At 46.4% G+C, this 23424-nt stretch overlaps 1 protein-coding gene across 1 annotated transcript in view; it reads right to left on the reverse strand.

The window, feature by feature from the left end:
* The window catches only part of trpc6b (transient receptor potential cation channel, subfamily C, member 6b), a 99911-nt gene that overhangs the window by 36959 nt on the left and 39528 nt on the right, over positions 1-23424 (reverse strand). Inside the window, exon 5 of the mRNA XM_065024149.1 lies at positions 22734-22950. Coding sequence (XP_064880221.1) covers positions 22734-22950 — 217 coding nt within the window. The remainder of the gene's footprint in view (positions 1-22733; positions 22951-23424) is intronic.

Here is a 23424-nt window from a genome sequence, read left to right on the forward strand (position 1 = left end):
AAGAGTTTAACAGGAAACCAGCAGTACTCCAGACCTGGTAGGGTAAAAGTTTAACAGGAAACCAGCAGTACTCCAGACCTGGGAGGGTAAGAGTTTAACAGGAAACCAGCAGTACTCCAGACCTGGTAGGGTAAGAGTTTAACAGGAAACCAGCAGTACTCTGAACCTGGTAGGGTAAGAATTTAACAGGAAACCAGCAGTACTCTGAACCTGGTAGGGTGAGTGTTTAACAGGAAACCAGCAGTGCTCCAGACCTGGTAGGGTAAGAGTTTAACAGGAAACCAGCAGTACTCCAGACCTGGTAGGGTAATAGTTTAACAGGAAACCAGCAGTACTCTGAACCTGGTAGGGTAAGAGTTTAACAGGAAACCATCAGTACTCTGAACCTGGTAGGGTAAGAGTTTAACAGGAAACGATCAGTACTCCAGACCTGGTAGGGTAAGAGTTTATCAGGAAACCAGCAGTACTCTGAACCTGGTAGGGTAAGAGTTTAACAGAAAACCATCAGTACTCTGAACCTGGAACAGTAAGAGTTTAGCAGGAAACCAGCAGTACTCTGAACCTGGTAGGGTAAGAGTTTAACAGGAAACCAGCAGTACTCCAGACCTGGGAGGGTAAGAGTTTAACAGGAAACCAGCAGTACTCGAGACCTGGTAGGGTAAGAGTTTAACAGGAAGCCAGCAGTACTCCAGTCCTGGTAGGGTAAGAGTTTAACAGGAAACCAGCAGTACTCTGAACCCGGTAGGGTAAGAGTTTAACAGGAAACCAGCAGTACTCCAGACCTGGGAGGGTAAGAGTTTAACAGGAAACCAGCAGTACTCCAGACCTGGTAGGGTAAGAGTTTAACAGGAAGCCAGCAGTACTCCAGTCCTGGTAGGGTAAGAGTTTAACAGGAAACCAGCAGTACTCTGAACCTGGTAGGGTAAGAGTTTAACAGGAAACCAGCAGTACTCCATACCTGGTAGGGTAGGAGTTTAACAGGAAACCATCAGTACTCCAGACCTGGTAGGGTAAGAGTTTAACAGGAAACCAGCAGTACCCTGAACCTGGTAGGGTAGGAATTGAACAGGAAACCAGCAGTACTCTGAACCTGGTAGGGTGAGTGTTTAACAGGAAACCAGCAGTACTCCAGACCTGGTAGGGTAAGAGTTTAACAGGAAACCAGCAGTACTCCAGACCTGGTAGGGTGAGTGTTTAACAGGAAACCAGCAGTACTCCAGACCTGGGAGGGTAAGAGTTTAACAGGAAACCAGCAGTTCTCCAGACCTGGGAGGGTAAGAGTTTAACAGGAAACCAGCAGTACTCCAGACCTGGTAGGGTAAGAGTTTAACAGGAAACCAGCAGTACTCTGAACCTGGTAGGGTAAGAATTTAACAGGAAACCAGCAGTACTCTGAACCTGGTAGGGTGAGTGTTTAACAGGAAACCAGCAGTGCTCCAGACCTGGTAGGGTAAGAGTTTAACAGGAAACCAGCAGTACTCCAGACCTGGTAGGGTAATAGTTTAACAGGAAACCAGCAGTACTCTGAATCTGGTAGGGTAAGAGTTTAACAGGAAACCATCAGTACTCTGAACCTGGTAGGGTAAGAGTTTAACAGGAAACGATCAGTACTCCAGACCTGGTAGGGTAGGAGATTATCAGGAAACCAGCAGTACTCTGAACCTGGTAGGGTAAGAGTTTAACAGAAAACCATCAGTACTCTGAACCTGGAACAGTAAACCAGCAGTACTCTGAACCTGGTAGCAGTTCTCCAGACCTGGTAGGGTAAGAGTTTAACAGGAAACCAGCAGTACTCTGAACCTGGTAGAGTAAGAGTTTAACAGGAAACCAGCAGTACTCCAGACCTGGTAGGGTAAGAGTTTAACAGGAAACCAGCAGTACTCTGAACCTGGTAGGGTAAGAGTTTAACAGGAAACCAGCAGTACTCCATACCTGGTAGTGTAAGAGTTTAACAGGAAACCATCATTACTCCAGACCTGGTAGGGTAAGAATTTAACAGGAAACCAGCAGTACTCCAGACCTGGTAGGGTTAGAGTTTAGAAGGGAACCAGCAGTACTCTGAACCTGGTAGGGTAAGAGGTTAAGAGGAAACCAGCAGTACTCCAGACCTGGTAGGGTAAGAGTTTAACAGGAAACCAGCAGTACTCCAGACCTGGTAGGGTAAGAGTTTAACAGTAAACCAGCAGTACTCTGAACCTGGTAGGGTAGGAGTTTAACAGGAACCCAGCAGTACTCCAGACCTGGTAGGGTAGGAGTTTAACAGGAAACCAGCAGTACTCCAGACCTGGGAGGGTAAGAGTTTAACAGGAAACCAGCAGTACTCCAGACCTGGTAGGGTAAGAGTTCAACAGGAAACCAGCAGTACTCTGAACCTGGTAGGGTAAGAGTTTGACAGGAAACCAGCAGTACTCCATACCTGGTAGGATAAGAGTTTAACAGGAAACCATCAGTACTCTGAACCTGGTAGGGTAAGAGTTTAACAGGAAACCAGCAGTGCTCCAGACCTGGGAGGGTAAGAGTTTAACAGGAAACCAGCAGTACTCCAGACCTGGGAGGGTAAGAGTTTAACAGGAAAACCAGCAGTACTCCAGACCTGGTAGGGTAAGAGTTTAACAGGAAACCAGCAGTACTCTGAACCTGGTAGGGTAAGAATTTAACAGGAAACCAGCAGTACTCTGAACCTGGTAGGGTAAGAGTTTAACAGGAAACCAGCAGTACTCCAGACCTGGTAGGGTTAGAGTTTAGAAGGAAACCAGCAGTACTCTGAACCTGGTAGGGTAAGAGGTTAAGAGGAAACCAGCAGTACTCCAGACCTGGTAGGGTAAGAGTTTAACAGGAAACCAGCAGCACTCCAGACCTGGTAGGGTAAGAGTTTAACCGGAAACCAGCAGTACTCTGAACTTGGTAGGGTAAGAGTTTAACAGGAAACCAGCAGTACTCTGAACCTGGTAGGGTAAGAATTGAACAGGAAACCAGCAGTACTCTGAACCTGGTAGGGTGAGTGTTTAACAGGAAACCAGCAGTACTCTGAACCTGGTAGGGTGAGTGTTTAACAGGAAACCATCAGTACTCTGAACCTGGTAGGGTAAGAGTTTAACAGGAAACCAGCAGTACTCCAGACCTGGGAGGGTAAGAGTTTAACAGGAAACCAGCAGTACTCCAGACCTGGTAGGGTAAGAGTTTAACAGGACACCAGCAGTACTCAAGACCTGGGAGGGTAATAGTTTAACAGGAAAACCAGCAGTGCTCCAGACCTGGTAGGGTAAGAGTTTAACAGGAAGCCAGCAGTACTCCAGTCCTGGTAGGGTAAGAGTTTAACAGGAAACCAGCAGTACTCTGAACCTGGTAGGGTAAGAATTGAACAGGAAACCAGCAGTACTCCAGACCTGGGAGGGTAAGAGTTTAACAGGAAACCAGCAGTACTCCAGACCTGGTAGGGTAAGAGTTTAACAGGAAACCATCATTACTCCAGACCTGGTAGGGTAAGAATTTAACAGGAAACCAGCAGTACTCAGACCTGGTAGGGTTAGAGTTTAGAAGGGAACCAGCAGTACTCTGAACCTGGTAGGGTAAGAGGTTAAGAGGAAACCAGCAGTACTCCAGACCTGGTAGGGTAAGAGTTTAACAGGAAACCAGCAGTACTCCAGACCTGGTAGGGTAAGAGTTTAACAGTAAACCAGCAGTACTCTGAACCTGGTAGGGTAGGAGTTTAACAGGAACCCAGCAGTACTCCAGACCTGGTAGGGTAAGAGTTTAACAGGAAACCAGCAGTACTCCAGACCTGGGAGGGTAAGAGTTTAACAGGAAACCAGCAGTACTCCAGACCTGGTAGGGTAAGAGTTTAACAGGAAACCAGCAGTACTCTGAACCTGGTAGGGTAAGAGTTTGACAGGAAACCAGCAGTACTCCATACCTGGTAGGATAAGAGTTTAACAGGAAACCATCAGTACTCTGAACCTGGTAGGGTAAGAGTTTAACAGGAAACCAGCAGTGCTCCAGACCTGGGAGGGTAAGAGTTTAACAGGAAACCAGCAGTACTCCAGACCTGGGAGGGTAAGAGTTTAACAGGAAAACCAGCAGTACTCCAGACCTGGTAGGGTAAGAGTTTAACAGGAAACCAGCAGTACTCTGAACCTGGTAGGGTAAGAATTTAACAGGAAACCAGCAGTACTCTGAACCTGGTAGGGTAAGAGTTTAACAGGAAACCAGCAGTACTCCATACCTGGTAGTGTAAGAGTTTAACAGGAAACCATCATTACTCCAAACCTGGTATGGTAAGAATTTAACAGGAAACCAGCAGTACTCCAGACCTGGTAGGGTTAGAGTTTAGAAGGAAACCAGCAGTACTCTGAACCTGGTAGGGTAAGAGGTTAAGAGGAAACCAGCAGTACTCCAGACCTGGTAGGGTAAGAGTTTAACAGGAAACCAGCAGCACTCCAGACCTGGTAGGGTAAGAGTTTAACCGGAAACCAGCAGTACTCTGAACTTGGTAGGGTAAGAGTTTAACAGGAAACCAGCAGTACTCTGAACCTGGTAGGGTAAGAATTGAACAGGAAACCAGCAGTACTCTGAACCTGGTAGGGTGAGTGTTTAACAGGAAACCAGCAGTACTCTGAACCTGGTAGGGTGAAACAGGAAACCAGCAGTACTCCAGCCTGGGAGAGTAATAGTTTAACAGGAAAACCAGCAGTGCTCAGACCTGGTAGGGTAAGAGTTTAACAGGAAGCCAGCAGTACTCCGGTCCTGGTAGGGTAAGAGTTTAACAGCAAACCAGCAGTACTCTGAACCTGGTAGGGTAAGATTTGAACAGGAAACCAGCAGTACTCTGAACCTGGTAGGGTAAGAGTTTGACAGGAAACCAGCAGTACTCCAGACCTGGTAGGGTAAGAGTTTAACAGGAAACCATCAGTACTCTGAACCTGGTAGGGTAAGAGTTTTACAGGAAACCAGCAGTACTCCATACCTGGTAGGATAAGAGTTTAACAGGAAACCATCAGTACTCTGAACCTGGTAGGGTAAGAGTTTAACAGGAAACCAGCAGTGCTCCAGACCTGGGAGGGTAAGAGTTTAACAGGAAACCAGCAGTACTCCAGACCTGGGAGGGTAAGAGTTTAACAGGAAAACCAGCAGTACTCCAGACCTGGTAGGGTAAGAGTTTAACAGGAAACCAGCAGTACTCTGAACATGGTAGGGTAAGAATTTAACAGGAAACCAGCAGTACTCTGAACCTGGTAGGGTAAGAGTTTAACAGGAAACCAGCAGTACTCCATACCTGGTAGTGTAAGAGTTTAACAGGAAACCATCATTACTCCAGACCTGGTAGGGTATGAGTTTAACAGGAAACCAGCAGTACTCCAGACCTGGTAGGGTTAGAGTTTAGAAGGAAACCAGCAGTACTCTGAACCTGGTAGGGTAAGAGGTTAAGAGGAAACCAGCAGTACTCCAGACCTGGTAGGGTAAGAGTTTAACAGGAAACCAGCAGCACTCCAGACCTGGTAGAGTAAGAGTTTAACCGGAAACCAGCAGTACTCTGAACCTGGTAGGGTAAGAGTTTAACAGGAAACCAGCAGTACTCCAGACCTGGTAGGGTAAGAGTTTAACAGGAAACCAGCAGTACTCCATACCTGGTAGTGTAAGAGTTTAACAGGAAACCATCATTACTCCAAACCTGGTAGGGTAAGAGTTTAACCGGAAACCAGCAGTACTCTGAACTTGGTAGGGTAAGAGTTTAACAGGAAACCAGCAGTACTCTGAACCTGGTAGGGTAAGAATTGAACAGGAAACCAGCAGTACTCTGAACCTGGTAGGGTGAGTGTTTAACAGGAAACCAGCAGTACTCTGAACCTGGTAGGGTGAGTGTTTAACAGGAAACCATCAGTACTCTGAACCTGGTAGGGTAGAGTTTAACAGGAAACCAGCAGTACTCCAGACCTGGGAGGGTAAGAGTTTAACAGGAAACCAGCAGTACTCCAGACCTGGTAGGGTAAGAGTTTAACAGGACACCAGCAGTACTCAAGACCTGGGAGGGTAATAGTTTAACAGGAAAACCAGCAGTGCTCCAGACCTGGTAGGGTAAGAGTTTAACAGGAAGCCAGCAGTACTCCAGTCCTGGTAGGGTAAGAGTTTAACAGGAAACCAGCAGTACTCTGAACCTGGTAGGGTAAGAATTGAACAGGAAACCAGCAGTACTCCAGACCTGGGAGGGTAAGAGTTTAACAGGAAACCAGCAGTACTCCAGACCTGGGAGGGTAAGAGTTTAACAGGAAACCATCATTACTCCAGACCTGGTAGGGTAAGAATTTAACAGGAAACCAGCAGTACTCCAGACCTGGTAGGGTTAGAGTTTAGAAGGGAACCAGCAGTACTCTGAACCTGGTAGGGTAAGAGGTTAAGAGGAAACCAGCAGTACTCCAGACCTGGTAGGGTAAGAGTTTAACAGGAAACCAGCAGTACTCCAGACCTGGTAGGGTAAGAGTTTAACAGTAAACCAGCAGTACTCTGAACCTGGTAGGGTAGGAGTTTAACAGGAACCCAGCAGTACTCCAGACCTGGTAGGGTAGGAGTTTAACAGGAAACCAGCAGTACTCCAGACCTGGGAGGGTAAGAGTTTAACAGGAAACCAGCAGTACTCCAGACCTGGTAGGGTAAGAGTTTAACAGGAAACCAGCAGTACTCTGAACCTGGTAGGGTAAGAGTTTGACAGGAAACCAGCAGTACTCCATACCTGGTAGGATAAGAGTTTAACAGGAAACCATCAGTACTCTGAACCTGGTAGGGTAAGAGTTTAACAGGAAACCAGCAGTGCTCCAGACCTGGGAGGGTAAGAGTTTAACAGGAAACCAGCAGTACTCCAGACCTGGGAGGGTAAGAGTTTAACAGGAAAACCAGCAGTACTCCAGACCTGGTAGGGTAAGAGTTTAACAGGAAACCAGCAGTACTCTGAACCTGGTAGGGTAAGAATTTAACAGGAAACCAGCAGTACTCTGAACCTGGTAGGGTAAGAGTTTAACAGGAAACCAGCAGTACTCCATACCTGGTAGTGTAAGAGTTTAACAGGAAACCATCATTACTCCAAACCTGGTATGGTAAGAATTTAACAGGAAACCAGCAGTACTCCAGACCTGGTAGGGTTAGAGTTTAGAAGGAAACCAGCAGTACTCTGAACCTGGTAGGGTAAGAGGTTAAGAGGAAACCAGCAGTACTCCAGACCTGGTAGGGTAAGAGTTTAACAGGAAACCAGCAGCACTCCAGACCTGGTAGGGTAAGAGTTTAACCGGAAACCAGCAGTACTCTGAACTTGGTAGGGTAAGAGTTTAACAGGAAACCAGCAGTACTCTGAACCTGGTAGGGTAAGAATTGAACAGGAAACCAGCAGTACTCTGAACCTGGTAGGGTGAGTGTTTAACAGGAAAACCAGCAGTGCTCTGAACCTGGTAGGGTAAGAGTTTAACAGGAAGCCAGCAGTACTCCAGTCCTGGTAGGGTAAGAGTTTAACAGCAAACCAGCAGTACTCTGAACCTGGTAGGGTAAGATTTGAACAGGAAACCAGCAGTACTCTGAACCTGGTAGGGTAAGAGTTTGACAGGAAACCAGCAGTACTCCAGACCTGGTAGGGTAAGAGTTTAACAGGAAACCATCAGTACTCTGAACCTGGTAGGGTAAGAGTTTTACAGGAAACCAGCAGTACTCCATACCTGGTAGGATAAGAGTTTAACAGGAAACCATCAGTACTCTGAACCTGGTAGGGTAAGAGTTTAACAGGAAACCAGCAGTGCTCCAGACCTGGGAGGGTAAGAGTTTAACAGGAAACCAGCAGTACTCCAGACCTGGGAGGGTAAGAGTTTAACAGGAAAACCAGCAGTACTCCAGACCTGGTAGGGTAAGAGTTTAACAGGAAACCAGCAGTACTCTGAACATGGTAGGGTAAGAATTTAACAGGAAACCAGCAGTACTCTGAACCTGGTAGGGTAAGAGTTTAACAGGAAACCAGCAGTACTCCAGACCTGGTAGTGTAAGAGTTTAACAGGAAACCAGCAGTACTCCAGACCTGGTAGGGTAAGAGTTTAACAGGAAACCAGCAGTACTCCAGACCTGGTAGGGTTAGAGTTTAGAAGGAAACCAGCAGTACTCTGAACCTGGTAGGGTAAGAGGTTAAGAGGAAACCAGCAGTACTCCAGACCTGGTAGGGTAAGAGTTTAACAGGAAACCAGCAGTACTCCAGACCTGGTAGAGTAAGAGTTTAACCGGAAACCAGCAGTACTCTGAACCTGGTAGGGTAAGAGTTTAACCCAGCAGTACTCAGACCTGGTAGGGTAAGAGTTTAACAGTAAACCAGTACTCTGAACCTGGTAGGGTAGGAGTTTAACAGGAAACCAGCAGTACTCAGACCTGGGAGGGTAAGAGTTTAACAGGAAACCAGCAGTACTCCAGACCTGGTAGGGTAAGAGTTTAACAGGACACCAGCAGTACTCAAGACCTGGGAGGGTAATAGTTTAACAGGAAAACCAGCAGTGCTCCAGACCTGGTAGGGTAAGAGTTTAACAGGAAGCCAGCAGTACTCCAGTCCTGGTAGGGTAAGAGTTTAACAGGAAACCAGCAGTACTCTGAACCTGGTAGGGTAAGAATTGAACAGGAAACCAGCAGTACTCCAGACCTGGGAGGGTAAGAGTTTAACAGGAAACCAGCAGTACTCCAGACCTGGTAGGGTAAGAGTTTAACAGGAAACCATCATTACTCCAGACCTGGTAGGGTAAGAATTTAACAGGAAACCAGCAGTACTCCAGACCTGGTAGGGTTAGAGTTTAGAAGGGAACCAGCAGTACCTGAACCTGGTAGGGTAAGAGGTTAAGAGGAAACCAGCAGTACTCCAGACCTGGTAGGGTAAGAGTTTAACAGGAAACCAGCAGTACTCCAGACCTGGTAGGGTAAGAGTTTAACAGTAAACCAGCAGTACTCTGAACCTGGTAGGGTAGGAGTTTAACAGGAACCCAGCAGTACTCCAGACCTGGTAGGGTAAGAGTTTAACAGGAAACCAGCAGTACTCCAGACCTGGGAGGGTAAGAGTTTAACAGGAAACCAGCAGTACTCCAGACCTGGTAGGGTAAGAGTTTAACAGGAAACCAGCAGTACTCTGAACCTGGTAGGGTAAGAGTTTGACAGGAAACCAGCAGTACTCCATACCTGGTAGGATAAGAGTTTAACAGGAAACCATCAGTACTCTGAACCTGGTAGGGTAAGAGTTTAACAGGAAACCAGCAGTGCTCCAGACCTGGGAGGGTAAGAGTTTAACAGGAAACCAGCAGTACTCCAGACCTGGGAGGGTAAGAGTTTAACAGGAAAACCAGCAGTACTCCAGACCTGGTAGGGTAAGAGTTTAACAGGAAACCAGCAGTACTCTGAACCTGGTAGGGTAAGAATTTAACAGGAAACCAGCAGTACTCTGAACCTGGTAGGGTAAGAGTTTAACAGGAAACCAGCAGTACTCCATACCTGGTAGTGTAAGAGTTTAACAGGAAACCATCATTACTCCAAACCTGGTATGGTAAGAATTTAACAGGAAACCAGCAGTACTCCAGACCTGGTAGGGTTAGAGTTTAGAAGGAAACCAGCAGTACTCTGAACCTGGTAGGGTAAGAGGTTAAGAGGAAACCAGCAGTACTCCAGACCTGGTAGGGTAAGAGTTTAACAGGAAACCAGCAGCACTCCAGACCTGGTAGGGTAAGAGTTTAACCGGAAACCAGCAGGACTCTGAACTTGGTAGGGTAAGAGTTTAACAGGAAACCAGCAGTACTCTGAACCTGGTAGGGTAAGAATTGAACAGGAAACCAGCAGTACTCTGAACCTGGTAGGGTGAGTGTTTAACAGGAAACCAGCAGTACTCTGAACCTGGTAGGGTGAGTGTTTAACAGGAAACCAGCAGTACTCCAGACCTGGGAGAGTAATAGTTTAACAGGAAAACCAGCAGTGCTCCAGACCTGGTAGGGTAAGAGTTTAACAGGAAGCCAGCAGTACTCCGGTCCTGGTAGGGTAAGAGTTTAACAGCAAACCAGCAGTACTCTGAACCTGGTAGGGTAAGATTTGAACAGGAAACCAGCAGTACTCTGAACCTGGTAGGGTAAGAGTTTGACAGGAAACCAGCAGTACTCCAGACCTGGTAGGGTAAGAGTTTAACAGGAAACCATCAGTACTCTGAACCTGGTAGGGTAAGAGTTTTACAGGAAACCAGCAGTACTCCATACCTGGTAGGATAAGAGTTTAACAGGAAACCATCAGTACTCTGAACCTGGTAGGGTAAGAGTTTAACAGGAAACCAGCAGTGCTCCAGACCTGGGAGGGTAAGAGTTTAACAGGAAACCAGCAGTACTCCAGACCTGGGAGGGTAAGAGTTTAACAGGAAAACCAGCAGTACTCCAGACCTGGTAGGGTAAGAGTTTAACAGGAAACCAGCAGTACTCTGAACATGGTAGGGTAAGAATTTAACAGGAAACCAGCAGTACTCTGAACCTGGTAGGGTAAGAGTTTAACAGGAAACCAGCAGTACTCCATACCTGGTAGTGTAAGAGTTTAACAGGAAACCATCATTACTCCAGACCTGGTAGGGTATGAGTTTAACAGGAAACCAGCAGTACTCCAGACCTGGTAGGGTTAGAGTTTAGAAGGAAACCAGCAGTACTCTGAACCTGGTAGGGTAAGAGGTTAAGAGGAAACCAGCAGTACTCCAGACCTGGTAGGGTAAGAGTTTAACAGGAAACCAGCAGCACTCCAGACCTGGTAGAGTAAGAGTTTAACCGGAAACCAGCAGTACTCTGAACCTGGTAGGGTAAGAGTTTAACAGGAAACCAGCAGTACTCCAGACCTGGTAGGGTAAGAGTTTAACAGGAAACCAGCAGTACTCCATACCTGGTAGTGTAAGAGTTTAACAGGAAACCATCATTACTCCAAACCTGGTAGGGTAAGAGTTTAACCGGAAACCAGCAGTACTCTGAACTTGGTAGGGTAAGAGTTTAACAGGAAACCAGCAGTACTCTGAACCTGGTAGGGTAAGAATTGAACAGGAAACCAGCAGTACTCTGAACCTGGTAGGGTGAGTGTTTAACAGGAAACCAGCAGTACTCTGAACCTGGTAGGGTGAGTGTTTAACAGGAAACCATCAGTACTCTGAACCTGGTAGGGTAAGAGTTTAACAGGAAACCAGCAGTACTCCAGACCTGGGAGGGTAAGAGTTTAACAGGAAACCAGCAGTACTCCAGACCTGGTAGGGTAAGAGTTTAACAGGACACCAGCAGTACTCAAGACCTGGGAGGGTAATAGTTTAACAGGAAAACCAGCAGTGCTCCAGACCTGGTAGGGTAAGAGTTTAACAGGAAGCCAGCAGTACTCCAGTCCTGGTAGGGTAAGAGTTTAACAGGAAACCAGCAGTACTCTGAACCTGGTAGGGTAAGAATTGAACAGGAAACCAGCAGTACTCCAGACCTGGGAGGGTAAGAGTTTAACAGGAAACCAGCAGTACTCCAGACCTGGGAGGGTAAGAGTTTAACAGGAAACCATCATTACTCCAGACCTGGTAGGGTAAGAATTTAACAGGAAACCAGCAGTACTCCAGACCTGGTAGGGTTAGAGTTTAGAAGGGAACCAGCAGTACTCTGAACCTGGTAGGGTAAGAGGTTAAGAGGAAACCAGCAGTACTCCAGACCTGGTAGGGTAAGAGTTTAACAGGAAACCAGCAGTACTCCAGACCTGGTAGGGTAAGAGTTTAACAGTAAACCAGCAGTACTCTGAACCTGGTAGGGTAGGAGTTTAACAGGAACCCAGCAGTACTCCAGACCTGGTAGGGTAGGAGTTTAACAGGAAACCAGCAGTACTCCAGACCTGGGAGGGTAAGAGTTTAACAGGAAACCAGCAGTACTCCAGACCTGGTAGGGTAAGAGTTTAACAGGAAACCAGCAGTACTCTGAACCTGGTAGGGTAAGAGTTTGACAGGAAACCAGCAGTACTCCATACCTGGTAGGATAAGAGTTTAACAGGAAACCATCAGTACTCTGAACCTGGTAGGGTAAGAGTTTAACAGGAAACCAGCAGTGCTCCAGACCTGGGAGGGTAAGAGTTTAACAGGAAACCAGCAGTACTCCAGACCTGGGAGGGTAAGAGTTTAACAGGAAAACCAGCAGTACTCCAGACCTGGTAGGGTAAGAGTTTAACAGGAAACCAGCAGTACTCTGAACCTGGTAGGGTAAGAATTTAACAGGAAACCAGCAGTACTCTGAACCTGGTAGGGTAAGAGTTTAACAGGAAACCAGCAGTACTCCATACCTGGTAGTGTAAGAGTTTAACAGGAAACCATCATTACTCCAAACCTGGTATGGTAAGAATTTAACAGGAAACCAGCAGTACTCCAGACCTGGTAGGGTTAGAGTTTAGAAGGAAACCAGCAGTACTCTGAACCTGGTAGGGTAAGAGGTTAAGAGGAAACCAGCAGTACTCCAGACCTGGTAGGGTAAGAGTTTAACAGGAAACCAGCAGCACTCCAGACCTGGTAGGGTAAGAGTTTAACCGGAAACCAGCAGTACTCTGAACTTGGTAGGGTAAGAGTTTAACAGGAAACCAGCAGTACTCTGAACCTGGTAGGGTAAGAATTGAACAGGAAACCAGCAGTACTCTGAACCTGGTAGGGTGAGTGTTTAACAGGAAAACCAGCAGTGCTCTGAACCTGGTAGGGTAAGAGTTTAACAGGAAGCCAGCAGTACTCCAGTCCTGGTAGGGTAAGAGTTTAACAGCAAACCAGCAGTACTCTGAACCTGGTAGGGTAAGATTTGAACAGGAAACCAGCAGTACTCTGAACCTGGTAGGGTAAGAGTTTGACAGGAAACCAGCAGTACTCCAGACCTGGTAGGGTAAGAGTTTAACAGGAAACCATCAGTACTCTGAACCTGGTAGGGTAAGAGTTTTACAGGAAACCAGCAGTACTCCATACCTGGTAGGATAAGAGTTTAACAGGAAACCATCAGTACTCTGAACCTGGTAGGGTAAGAGTTTAACAGGAAACCAGCAGTGCTCCAGACCTGGGAGGGTAAGAGTTTAACAGGAAACCAGCAGTACTCCAGACCTGGGAGGGTAAGAGTTTAACAGGAAAACCAGCAGTACTCCAGACCTGGTAGGGTAAGAGTTTAACAGGAAACCAGCAGTACTCTGAACATGGTAGGGTAAGAATTTAACAGGAAACCAGCAGTACTCTGAACCTGGTAGGGTAAGAGTTTAACAGGAAACCAGCAGTACTCCATACCTGGTAGTGTAAGAGTTTAACAGGAAACCATCATTACTCCAGACCTGGTAGGGTATGAGTTTAACAGGAAACCAGCAGTACTCCAGACCTGGTAGGGTTAGAGTTTAGAAGGAAACCAGCAGTACTCTGAACCTGGTAGGGTAAGAGGTTAAGAGGAAACCAGCAGTACTCCAGACCTGGTAGGGTAAGAGTTTAACAGGAAACCAGCAGCACTCCAGACCTGGTAGAGTAAGAGTTTAACCGGAAACCAGCAGTACTCTGAACCTGGTAGGGTAAGAGTTTAACAGGAAACCAGCAGTACTCCAGACCTGGTAGGGTAAGAGTTTAACAGTAAACTAGCAGTACTCTGAACCTGGTAGGGTAGGAGTTTAACAGGAAACCAGCAGTACTCCAGACCTGGGAGGGTAAGAGTTTAACAGGAAACCAGCAGTACTCCAGACCTGGTAGGGTAAGAGTTTAACAGGACACCAGCAGTACTCAAGACCTGGGAGGGTAATAGTTTAACAGGAAAACCAGCAGTGCTCCAGACCTGGTAGGGTAAGAGTTTAACAGGAAGCCAGCAGTACTCCAGTCCTGGTAGGGTAAGAGTTTAACAGGAAACCAGCAGTACTCTGAACCTGGTAGGGTAAGAATTGAACAGGAAACCAGCAGTACTCCAGACCTGGGAGGGTAAGAGTTTAACAGGAAACCAGCAGTACTCCAGACCTGGTAGGGTAAGAGTTTAACAGGAAACCATCATTACTCCAGACCTGGTAGGGTAAGAATTTAACAGGAAACCAGCAGTACTCCAGACCTGGTAGGGTTAGAGTTTAGAAGGGAACCAGCAGTACTCTGAACCTGGTAGGGTAAGAGGTTAAGAGGAAACCAGCAGTACTCCAGACCTGGTAGGGTAAGAGTTTAACAGGAAACCAGCAGTACTCCAGACCTGGTAGGGTAAGAGTTTAACAGTAAACCAGCAGTACTCTGAACCTGGTAGGGTAGGAGTTTAACAGGAACCCAGCAGTACTCCAGACCTGGTAGGGTAAGAGTTTAACAGGAAACCAGCAGTACTCCAGACCTGGGAGGGTAAGAGTTTAACAGGAAACCAGCAGTACTCCAGACCTGGTAGGGTAAGAGTTTAACAGGAAACCAGCAGTACTCTGAACCTGGTAGGGTAAGAGTTTGACAGGAAACCAGCAGTACTCCATACCTGGTAGGATAAGAGTTTAACAGGAAACCATCAGTACTCTGAACCTGGTAGGGTAAGAGTTTAACAGGAAACCAGCAGTGCTCCAGACCTGGGAGGGTAAGAGTTTAACAGGAAACCAGCAGTACTCCAGACCTGGGAGGGTAAGAGTTTAACAGGAAAACCAGCAGTACTCCAGACCTGGTAGGGTAAGAGTTTAACAGGAAACCAGCAGTACTCTGAACCTGGTAGGGTAAGAATTTAACAGGAAACCAGCAGTACTCTGAACCTGGTAGGGTAAGAGTTTAACAGGAAACCAGCAGTACTCCATACCTGGTAGTGTAAGAGTTTAACAGGAAACCATCATTACTCCAAACCTGGTATGGTAAGAATTTAACAGGAAACCAGCAGTACTCCAGACCTGGTAGGGTTAGAGTTTAGAAGGAAACCAGCAGTACTCTGAACCTGGTAGGGTAAGAGGTTAAGAGGAAACCAGCAGTACTCCAGACCTGGTAGGGTAAGAGTTTAACAGGAAACCAGCAGCACTCCAGACCTGGTAGGGTAAGAGTTTAACCGGAAACCAGCAGTACTCTGAACTTGGTAGGGTAAGAGTTTAACAGGAAACCAGCAGTACTCTGAACCTGGTAGGGTAAGAATTGAACAGGAAACCAGCAGTACTCTGAACCTGGTAGGGTGAGTGTTTAACAGGAAACCAGCAGTACTCTGAACCTGGTAGGGTGAGTGTTTAACAGGAAACCAGCAGTACTCCAGACCTGGGAGGGTAATAGTTTAACAGGAAAACCAGCAGTGCTCCAGACCTGGTAGGGTAAGAGTTTAACAGGAAGCCAGCAGTACTCCAGTCCTGGTAGGGTAAGAGTTTAACAGCAAACCAGCAGTACTCTGAACCTGGTAGGGTAAGATTTGAACAGGAAACCAGCAGTACTCTGAACCTGGTAGGGTAAGAGTTTGACAGGAAACCAGCAGTACTCCAGACCTGGTAGGGTAAGAGTTTAACAGGAAACCATCAGTACTCTGAACCTGGTAGGGTAAGAGTTTTACAGGAAACCAGCAGTACTCCATACCTGGTAGGATAAGAGTTTAACAGGAAACCATCAGTACTCTGAACCTGGTAGGGTAAGAGTTTAACAGGAAACCAGCAGTGCTCCAGACCTGGGAGGGTAAGAGTTTAACAGGAAAACCAGGAGGGTAAGAGTTTAACAGTACTCCAGACCTGGTAGGGTAAGAGTTTAACAGGAAACCAGCAGTACTCTGAACATGGTAGGGTAAGAATTTAACAGGAAACCAGCAGTACTCTGAACCTGGTAGGGTAAGAGTTTAACAGGAAACCAGCAGTACTCCATACCTGGTAGTGTAAGAGTTTAACAGGAAACCATCATTACTCCAGACCTGGTAGGGTATGAGTTTAACAGGAAACCAGCAGTACTCCAGACCTGGTAGGGTTAGAGTTTAGAAGGAAACCAGCAGTACTCTGAACCTGGTAGGGTAAGAGGTTAAGAGGAAACCAGCAGTACTCCAGACCTGGTAGGGTAAGAGTTTAACAGGAAACCAGCAGCACTCCAGACCTGGTAGAGTAAGAGTTTAACCGAAACCAGCAGTACTCTGAACCTGGTAGGGTAAGAGTTTAACAGGAAACCAGCAGTACTCAGACCTGGTAGGGTAAGAGTTTAACAGGAAACCAGCAGTACTCCATACCTGGTAGTGTAAGAGTTTAACAGGAAACCATCATTACTCCAAACCTGGTAGGGTAAGAGTTTAACCGGAAACCAGCAGTACTCTGAACTTGGTAGGGTAAGAGTTTAACAGGAAACCAGCAGTACTCTGAACCTGGTAGGGTAAGAATTGAACAGGAAACCAGCAGTACTCTGAACCTGGTAGGGTGAGTGTTTAACAGGAAACCAGCAGTACTCTGAACCTGGTAGGGTGAGTGTTTAACAGGAAACCATCAGTACTCTGAACCTGGTAGGGTAAGAGTTTAACAGGAAACCAGCAGTACTCCAGACCTGGGAGGGTAAGATGTTTAACAGGAAACCAGCAGTACTCCAGACCTGGTAGGGTAAGAGTTTAACAGGACACCAGCAGTACTCAAGACCTGGGAGGGTAATAGTTTAACAGGAAAACCAGCAGTGCTCCAGACCTGGTAGGGTAAGAGTTTAACAGGAAGCCAGCAGTACTCCAGTCCTGGTAGGGTAAGAGTTTAACAGGAAACCAGCAGTACTCTGAACCTGGTAGGGTAAGAATTGAACAGGAAACCAGCAGTACTCCAGACCTGGGAGGGTAAGAGTTTAACAGGAAACCAGCAGTACTCCAGACCTGGGAGGGTAAGAGTTTAACAGGAAACCATCATTACTCCAGACCTGGTAGGGTAAGAATTTAACAGGAAACCAGCAGTACTCCAGACCTGGTAGGGTTAGAGTTTAGAAGGGAACCAGCAGTACTCTGAACCTGGTAGGGTAAGAGGTTAAGAGGAAACCAGCAGTACTCCAGACCTGGTAGGGTAAGAGTTTAACAGGAAACCAGCAGTACTCCAGACCTGGTAGGGTAAGAGTTTAACAGTAAACCAGCAGTACTCTGAACCTGGTAGGGTAGGAGTTTAACAGGAACCCAGCAGTACTCCAGACCTGGTAGGGTAGGAGTTTAACAGGAAACCAGCAGTAGTCCAGACCTGGGAGGGTAAGAGTTTAACAGGAAACCAGCAGTACTCCAGACCTGGTAGGGTAAGAGTTTAACAGGAAACCAGCAGTACTCTGAACCTGGTAGGGTAAGAGTTTGACAGGAAACCAGCAGTACTCCATACCTGGTAGGATAAGAGTTTAACAGGAAACCATCAGTACTCTGAACCTGGTAGGGTAAGAGTTTAACAGGAAACCAGCAGTGCTCCAGACCTGGGAGGGTAAGAGTTTAACAGGAAACCAGCAGTACTCCAGACCTGGGAGGGTAAGAGTTTAACAGGAAAACCAGCAGTACTCCAGACCTGGTAGGGTAAGAGTTTAACAGGAAACCAGCAGTACTCTGAACCTGGTAGGGTAAGAATTTAACAGGAAACCAGCAGTACTCTGAACCTGGTAGGGTAAGAGTTTAACAGGAAACCAGCAGTACTCCATACCTGGTAGTGTAAGAGTTTAACAGGAAACCATCATTACTCCAAACCTGGTATGGTAAGAATTTAACAGGAAACCAGCAGTACTCCAGACCTGGTAGGGTAAGAGGTTAAGAGGAAACCAGCAGTACTCCAGACCTGGTAGGGTAAGAGTTTAACAGGAAACCAGCAGCACTCCAGACCTGGTAGGGTAAGAGTTTAACCGGAAACCAGCAGTACTCTGAACTTGGTAGGGTAAGAGTTTAACAGGAAACCAGCAGTACTCTGAACCTGGTAGGGTAAGAATTGAACAGGAAACCAGCAGTACTCTGAACCTGGTAGGGTGAGTGTTTAACAGGAAAACCAGCAGTGCTCTGAACCTGGTAGGGTAAGAGTTTAACAGGAAGCCAGCAGTACTCCAGTCCTGGTAGGGTAAGAGTTTAACAGCAAACCAGCAGTACTCTGAACCTGGTAGGGTAAGATTTGAACAGGAAACCAGCAGTACTCTGAACCTGGTAGGGTAAGAGTTTGACAGGAAACCAGCAGTACTCCAGACCTGGTAGGGTAAGAGTTTAACAGGAAACCATCAGTACTCTGAACCTGGTAGGGTAAGAGTTTTACAGGAAACCAGCAGTACTCCATACCTGGTAGGATAAGAGTTTAACAGGAAACCATCAGTACTCTGAACCTGGTAGGGTAAGAGTTTAACAGGAAACCAGCAGTGCTCCAGACCTGGGAGGGTAAGAGTTTAACAGGAAACCAGCAGTACTCCAGACCTGGGAGGGTAAGAGTTTAACAGGAAAACCAGCAGTACTCCAGACCTGGTAGGGTAAGAGTTTAACAGGAAACCAGCAGTACTCTGAACATGGTAGGGTAAGAATTTAACAGGAAACCAGCAGTACTCTGAACCTGGTAGGGTAAGAGTTTAACAGGAAACCAGCAGTACTCCATACCTGGTAGTGTAAGAGTTTAACAGGAAACCATCATTACTCCAGACCTGGTAGGGTATGAGTTTAACAGGAAACCAGCAGTACTCCAGACCTGGTAGGGTTAGAGTTTAGAAGGAAACCAGCAGTACTCTGAACCTGGTAGGGTAAGAGGTTAAGAGGAAACCAGCAGTACTCCAGACCTGGTAGGGTAAGAGTTTAACAGGAAACCAGCAGCACTCCAGACCTGGTAGAGTAAGAGTTTAACCGGAAACCAGCAGTACTCTGAACCTGGTAGGGTAAGAGTTTAACAGGAAACCAGCAGTACTCCAGACCTGGTAGGGTAAGAGTTTAACAGTAAACTAGCAGTACTCTGAACCTGGTAGGGTAGGAGTTTAACAGGAAACCAGCAGTACTCCAGACCTGGTAGGGTAAGAGTTTAACAGGAAACCAGCAGTACTCCAGACCTGGTAGGGTAAGAGTTTAACAGGAAACCAGCAGAACTCTGAACCTGGTAGGGTAAGAATTTAACAGGAAACCAGCAGTACTCCAGACCTGGTAGGGTAAGAGTTTAACAGGAAACCAGCAGTACTCCAGACCTGGGAGGGTAAGAGTTTAACAGGAAACCAGCAGTACTCCAGACCTGGTAGGGTAAGAGTTTAACAGGAAACCAGCAGAACTCTGAACCTGGTAGGGTAAGAATTTAACAGGAAACCAGCAGTACTCTGAACCTGGTAGGGTAAGAGTTTAACAGGAAACCAGCAGTACTCCAGACCTGGTAGGGTAAGAGTTTAACAGGAAACCAGCAGTACTCCAGACCTGGTAGGGTAAGAGTTTAACAGTAAACCAGCAGTACTCTGAACCTGGTAGGGTAAGAGTTTAACAGGAAACCAGCAGTACTCCAGACCTGGTAGGGTAAGAGTTTAACAGGAAACCAGCAGTACTCCAGACCTGGTAGGGTAAGAGTTTAACAGTAAACTAGCAGTACTCTGAACCTGGTAGGGTAGGAGTTTAACAGGAAACCAGCAGTACTCCAGACCTGGTAGGGTAAGAGTTTAACAGGAACCCAGCAGTACTCCAGACCTGGTAGGGTAAGAGTTTAACAGTAAACCAGCAGTACTCTGAACCTGGTAGGGTAAGAGTTTAACAGGAAACCAGCAGTACTCCAGACCTGGTAGGGTAAGAGTTTAACAGGAAACCAGCAGTACTCCAGACCTGGTAGGGTAAGAGTTTAACAGGAAACCAGCAGTACTCTGAACCTGGTAGGGTAAGAGTTTGACAGGAAACCAGCAGTAATCCAGACCTGGTAGGGTAAGAGTTTAACAGGAAACCAGCAGTGCTCCAGACCTGGGAGGGTAAGAGTTTAACAGGAAACCAGCAGTACTCCAGACCTGGGAGGGTAAGAGTTTAACAGGAAAACCAGCAGTACTCCAGACCTGGTAGGGTAAGAGTTTAACAGGAAACCAGCAGAACCTGGGAGGGTGAACCCAGCAGTACTCCAGGTAGGGTAAGAGTTTAACAGGAAACCAGCAGTACTCTGAACCTGGTAGGGTAAGAGTTTAACAGGAAACCAGCAGTACTCCAGACCTGGTAGTGTAAGAGTTTAACAGGAAACCAGCAGTACTCCAGACCTGGTAGGGTAAGAATTTAACAGGAAACCAGCAGTACTCCAGACCCGGTAGGGTAAGAGTTTAACAGGAAACCAGCAGTACTCTGAACCTGGTAGGGTAAGAGTTTAACAGGAAACCAGCAGTACTCCAGACCTGGTAGGGTAAGAGTTTAACAGGAAACCAGCAGTACTCCAGACCTGGTAGGGTAAGAGTTTAACAGTAAACCAGCAGTACTCTGAACCTGGTAGGGTAAGAGTTTAACAGGAAACCAGCAGTACTCCAGACCTGGTAGGGTAAGAGTTTAACAGGAAACCAGCAGTACTCCAGACCTGGTAGGGTAAGAGTTTAACAGAAAACCATCAGTACTCTGAACCTGGGAGGGTAAGAGTTTAACAGGAAACCAGCAGTACTCTGAACCTGGTAGGGTAAGAGTTTAACAGGAAACCAGCAGTACTCTGAACCTGGTAGGGTAAGAGTTTAACAGGAAACCAGCAGTGCTCCAGACCTGGGAGGGTAAGAGTTTAACAGGAAACTAGCAGTACTCCAGACCTGGGAGGGTAAGAGTTTAACAGGAAACCAGCAGTACTCTGAACCTGGTAGGGTAAGAGTTTAACAGGAAACCAGCAGTACTCCATACCTGGTAGTGTAAGAGTTTAACAGGAAACCATCAGTACTCCAGACCTGGTAGGGTAAGAATTTAACAGGAAACCAGCAGTACTCCAGACCTGGTAGGGTAAGAGTTTAGCAGGAAACCAGCAGTACTCTGAACCTGGTAGGGTAAGAGTTTAACAGGAAACCAGCAGTACTCTGAACCTGGTAGGGTAAGAGTTTAAGAGGAAACCAGCAGTACTCCAGACCTGGTAGGGTAAGAGTTTAACAGGAAACCAGCAGTACTCCAGACCTGGGAGGGTAAGAGTTTAACAGGAAACCAGCAGCACTCCAGACCTGGTAGGGTAAGAGTTTAACAGGAAACCAGCAGTACTCCAGACCTGGTCGGAAACTAGAAGCACAAGCAATTCGCTACACTTGCATTAACATCTGCTAACCATGTGTATGTGACAAAAAAAAAAAAGATTTTGAGAATGTCAAGTGTGCAAAGCTGTCATCAAGGCAAAGGGTGGCTACTTTGAATAATCTAAAATATAAAATATATTTAGATTTGTTTAACAATTTTTTGGTGTTAGAATGACAATCACAGAGAAAGGGATGGTGCAACAAATCTTACAATTCCAACTATTGAATCGTGCAAGATAAGATAAGATAAGATAAGATAAGTATCAAGATAAGATAAGATAAGATATCAAGATAAGATAAGATAAGATAAGATAAGTATCAAGATAAGATAAGATAAGATAAGATAAGTATCAAGATAAGATAAGATAAGATAAGTATCAAGATAAGATAAGATAAGATAAGTATCAAGATAAGATAAGATAAGATAAGTATCTTGCAGGATTCAGGAGTTGGAATTGTAAGATTTATTGAAGTTTTTGTCTCTCATCATCATTGAATCTCTGCTAACTAAGTCCATGGCAATCATTTGTTAACCATTTGCTTCCTGTTATGGAGGTGAACCATTTTCTTCCTGTTATCGAGGTCAACCATTTGCTTCCTGTTATCGAGGTCAACCATTTGCTTCCTGTTATGGAGGTCAATCATTTGCTTCCTGTTATCGAGGTCAACCATTTGCTTCCTGTTATCGAGGTCAACCATTTGCTTCCTGTTATCGAGGTCAACCATTTGCTTCCTGTTATCGAGGTCAACCATTTGCTTCCTGTTATCGAGGTCAACCATTTGCTTCCTGTTATCGAGGTCAACCATTTGCTTCCTGTTATCGAGGTCAACCATTTGCTTCCTGTTATGGAGGTCAACCATTTGCTTCCTGTTATGGAGGTCAACCATTTGCTTCCTGTTAAATTCAATGTTATTTAAGGGTTAGTGCTAGCACCGCAATCTGATTGGCTACATTTTTGCCCTCAGCACAGCCTCAATTCGTCAGGTCATGGACTCTACAAGGTCTTTAAAGCGTTCCACAGGGATGCTGGCCCATGTTGACTCCAATGCTTCCCACAGTTGTGTCAAGCTGGTTGGATGTCCTTTGGGTGGTGGACCGTTCTTGATACGCACGGGAAACTGTTGAGCGTGAAAAACCCAGCAGCATTGCAGTTTTTGACACACACTGGTGCGCCTGGTGCCTACTACCATACCCCGTTCAAAGGCACTTAAATATTTGGTCTTGCCCATTCACCCTCTGAATGACACACAGACACAATCCATGTCTCTATGTTCTCAAAGATTAAAAATCCTTCTTTAACGTGACTCCTCCCCTTCATCTACATGTCTCCTCCCCTTCATCTACATGTCTCCTCCCCTTCATCTACATGTCTCCTCCCCTTCATCTACACTGATTGAAGTGGATTTAACAGGTGACATCAATAAGGGATCATAGCTTTCACCTGGATTCACCTGGTCAGTAATGGAAAGAGTGGTTGTTCCTAATGTTTTATACACTCAGTGTACGTGCGAGCTTGCGTCTGTGTGTGTGTCCGTGTTTGTGTGTGAGCGCTCGCTCACATGCGTATGTACTACAGAAAATACACAATCATATTTATTATAATAAATATTTTGAACATAGTATATACAGTTTGCATATGACCTATGACCCAGGATATGATGAGTATCTCCATCCAGGTGAAGGGGGTGGTCGTCATCCTGAACAGCTGAGAGGGGTGGTCCTGTACTGTCATGTTAGGGAGCAGTTTGGTACCCTGGAAGCGATCCGCTGCATTCATCACCAGCAGGCCCAGGAAGATGGTGAAGGAAGCTGCATGGGCCACGAACTTCAGGAAGGGACCACGCATTATCTTACCCAGCTGAGAAGAAGAAAGAAGATGAATAGTACCCCGATGGAATCACTGGGAACCCCAGAGACCAGAAGGACAGCCTTAAGGTAGATGAATAGTACCCCTATGGAACCCAGAGACCAGAAGGACAGCCTTAAGGTAGATGAATAGTACCCCTATGGAACCCCAGAGACCAGAAGGACAGCCTTAAGGTAGATGAATAGTACCCCTATGGAACCCCAGAGACCAGAAGGACAGCCTTAAGGTAGATGAATAGTACCCCTATGGAACCCCAGAGACCAGGAGGACAGCCTTAAGGTAGATGAATAGTACTCCTATGGAACCCAGAGACCAGGAGGACAGCCTTAAGGTAGATGAATAGTACCCCTATGGAACCCCAGAGACCAGGGGGGCAGCCTTAAGGTAGATGAATAGTACCCCTATGGAACCCCAGAGACCAGCAGGACAGCCTTAAGGTAGATGAATAGTACCCCTATGGAACCC

This window comes from Oncorhynchus nerka, linkage group LG11 (genome assembly GCF_034236695.1).
Source record: "Oncorhynchus nerka isolate Pitt River linkage group LG11, Oner_Uvic_2.0, whole genome shotgun sequence".
Taxonomy (NCBI): domain Eukaryota; kingdom Metazoa; phylum Chordata; class Actinopteri; order Salmoniformes; family Salmonidae; genus Oncorhynchus; species Oncorhynchus nerka.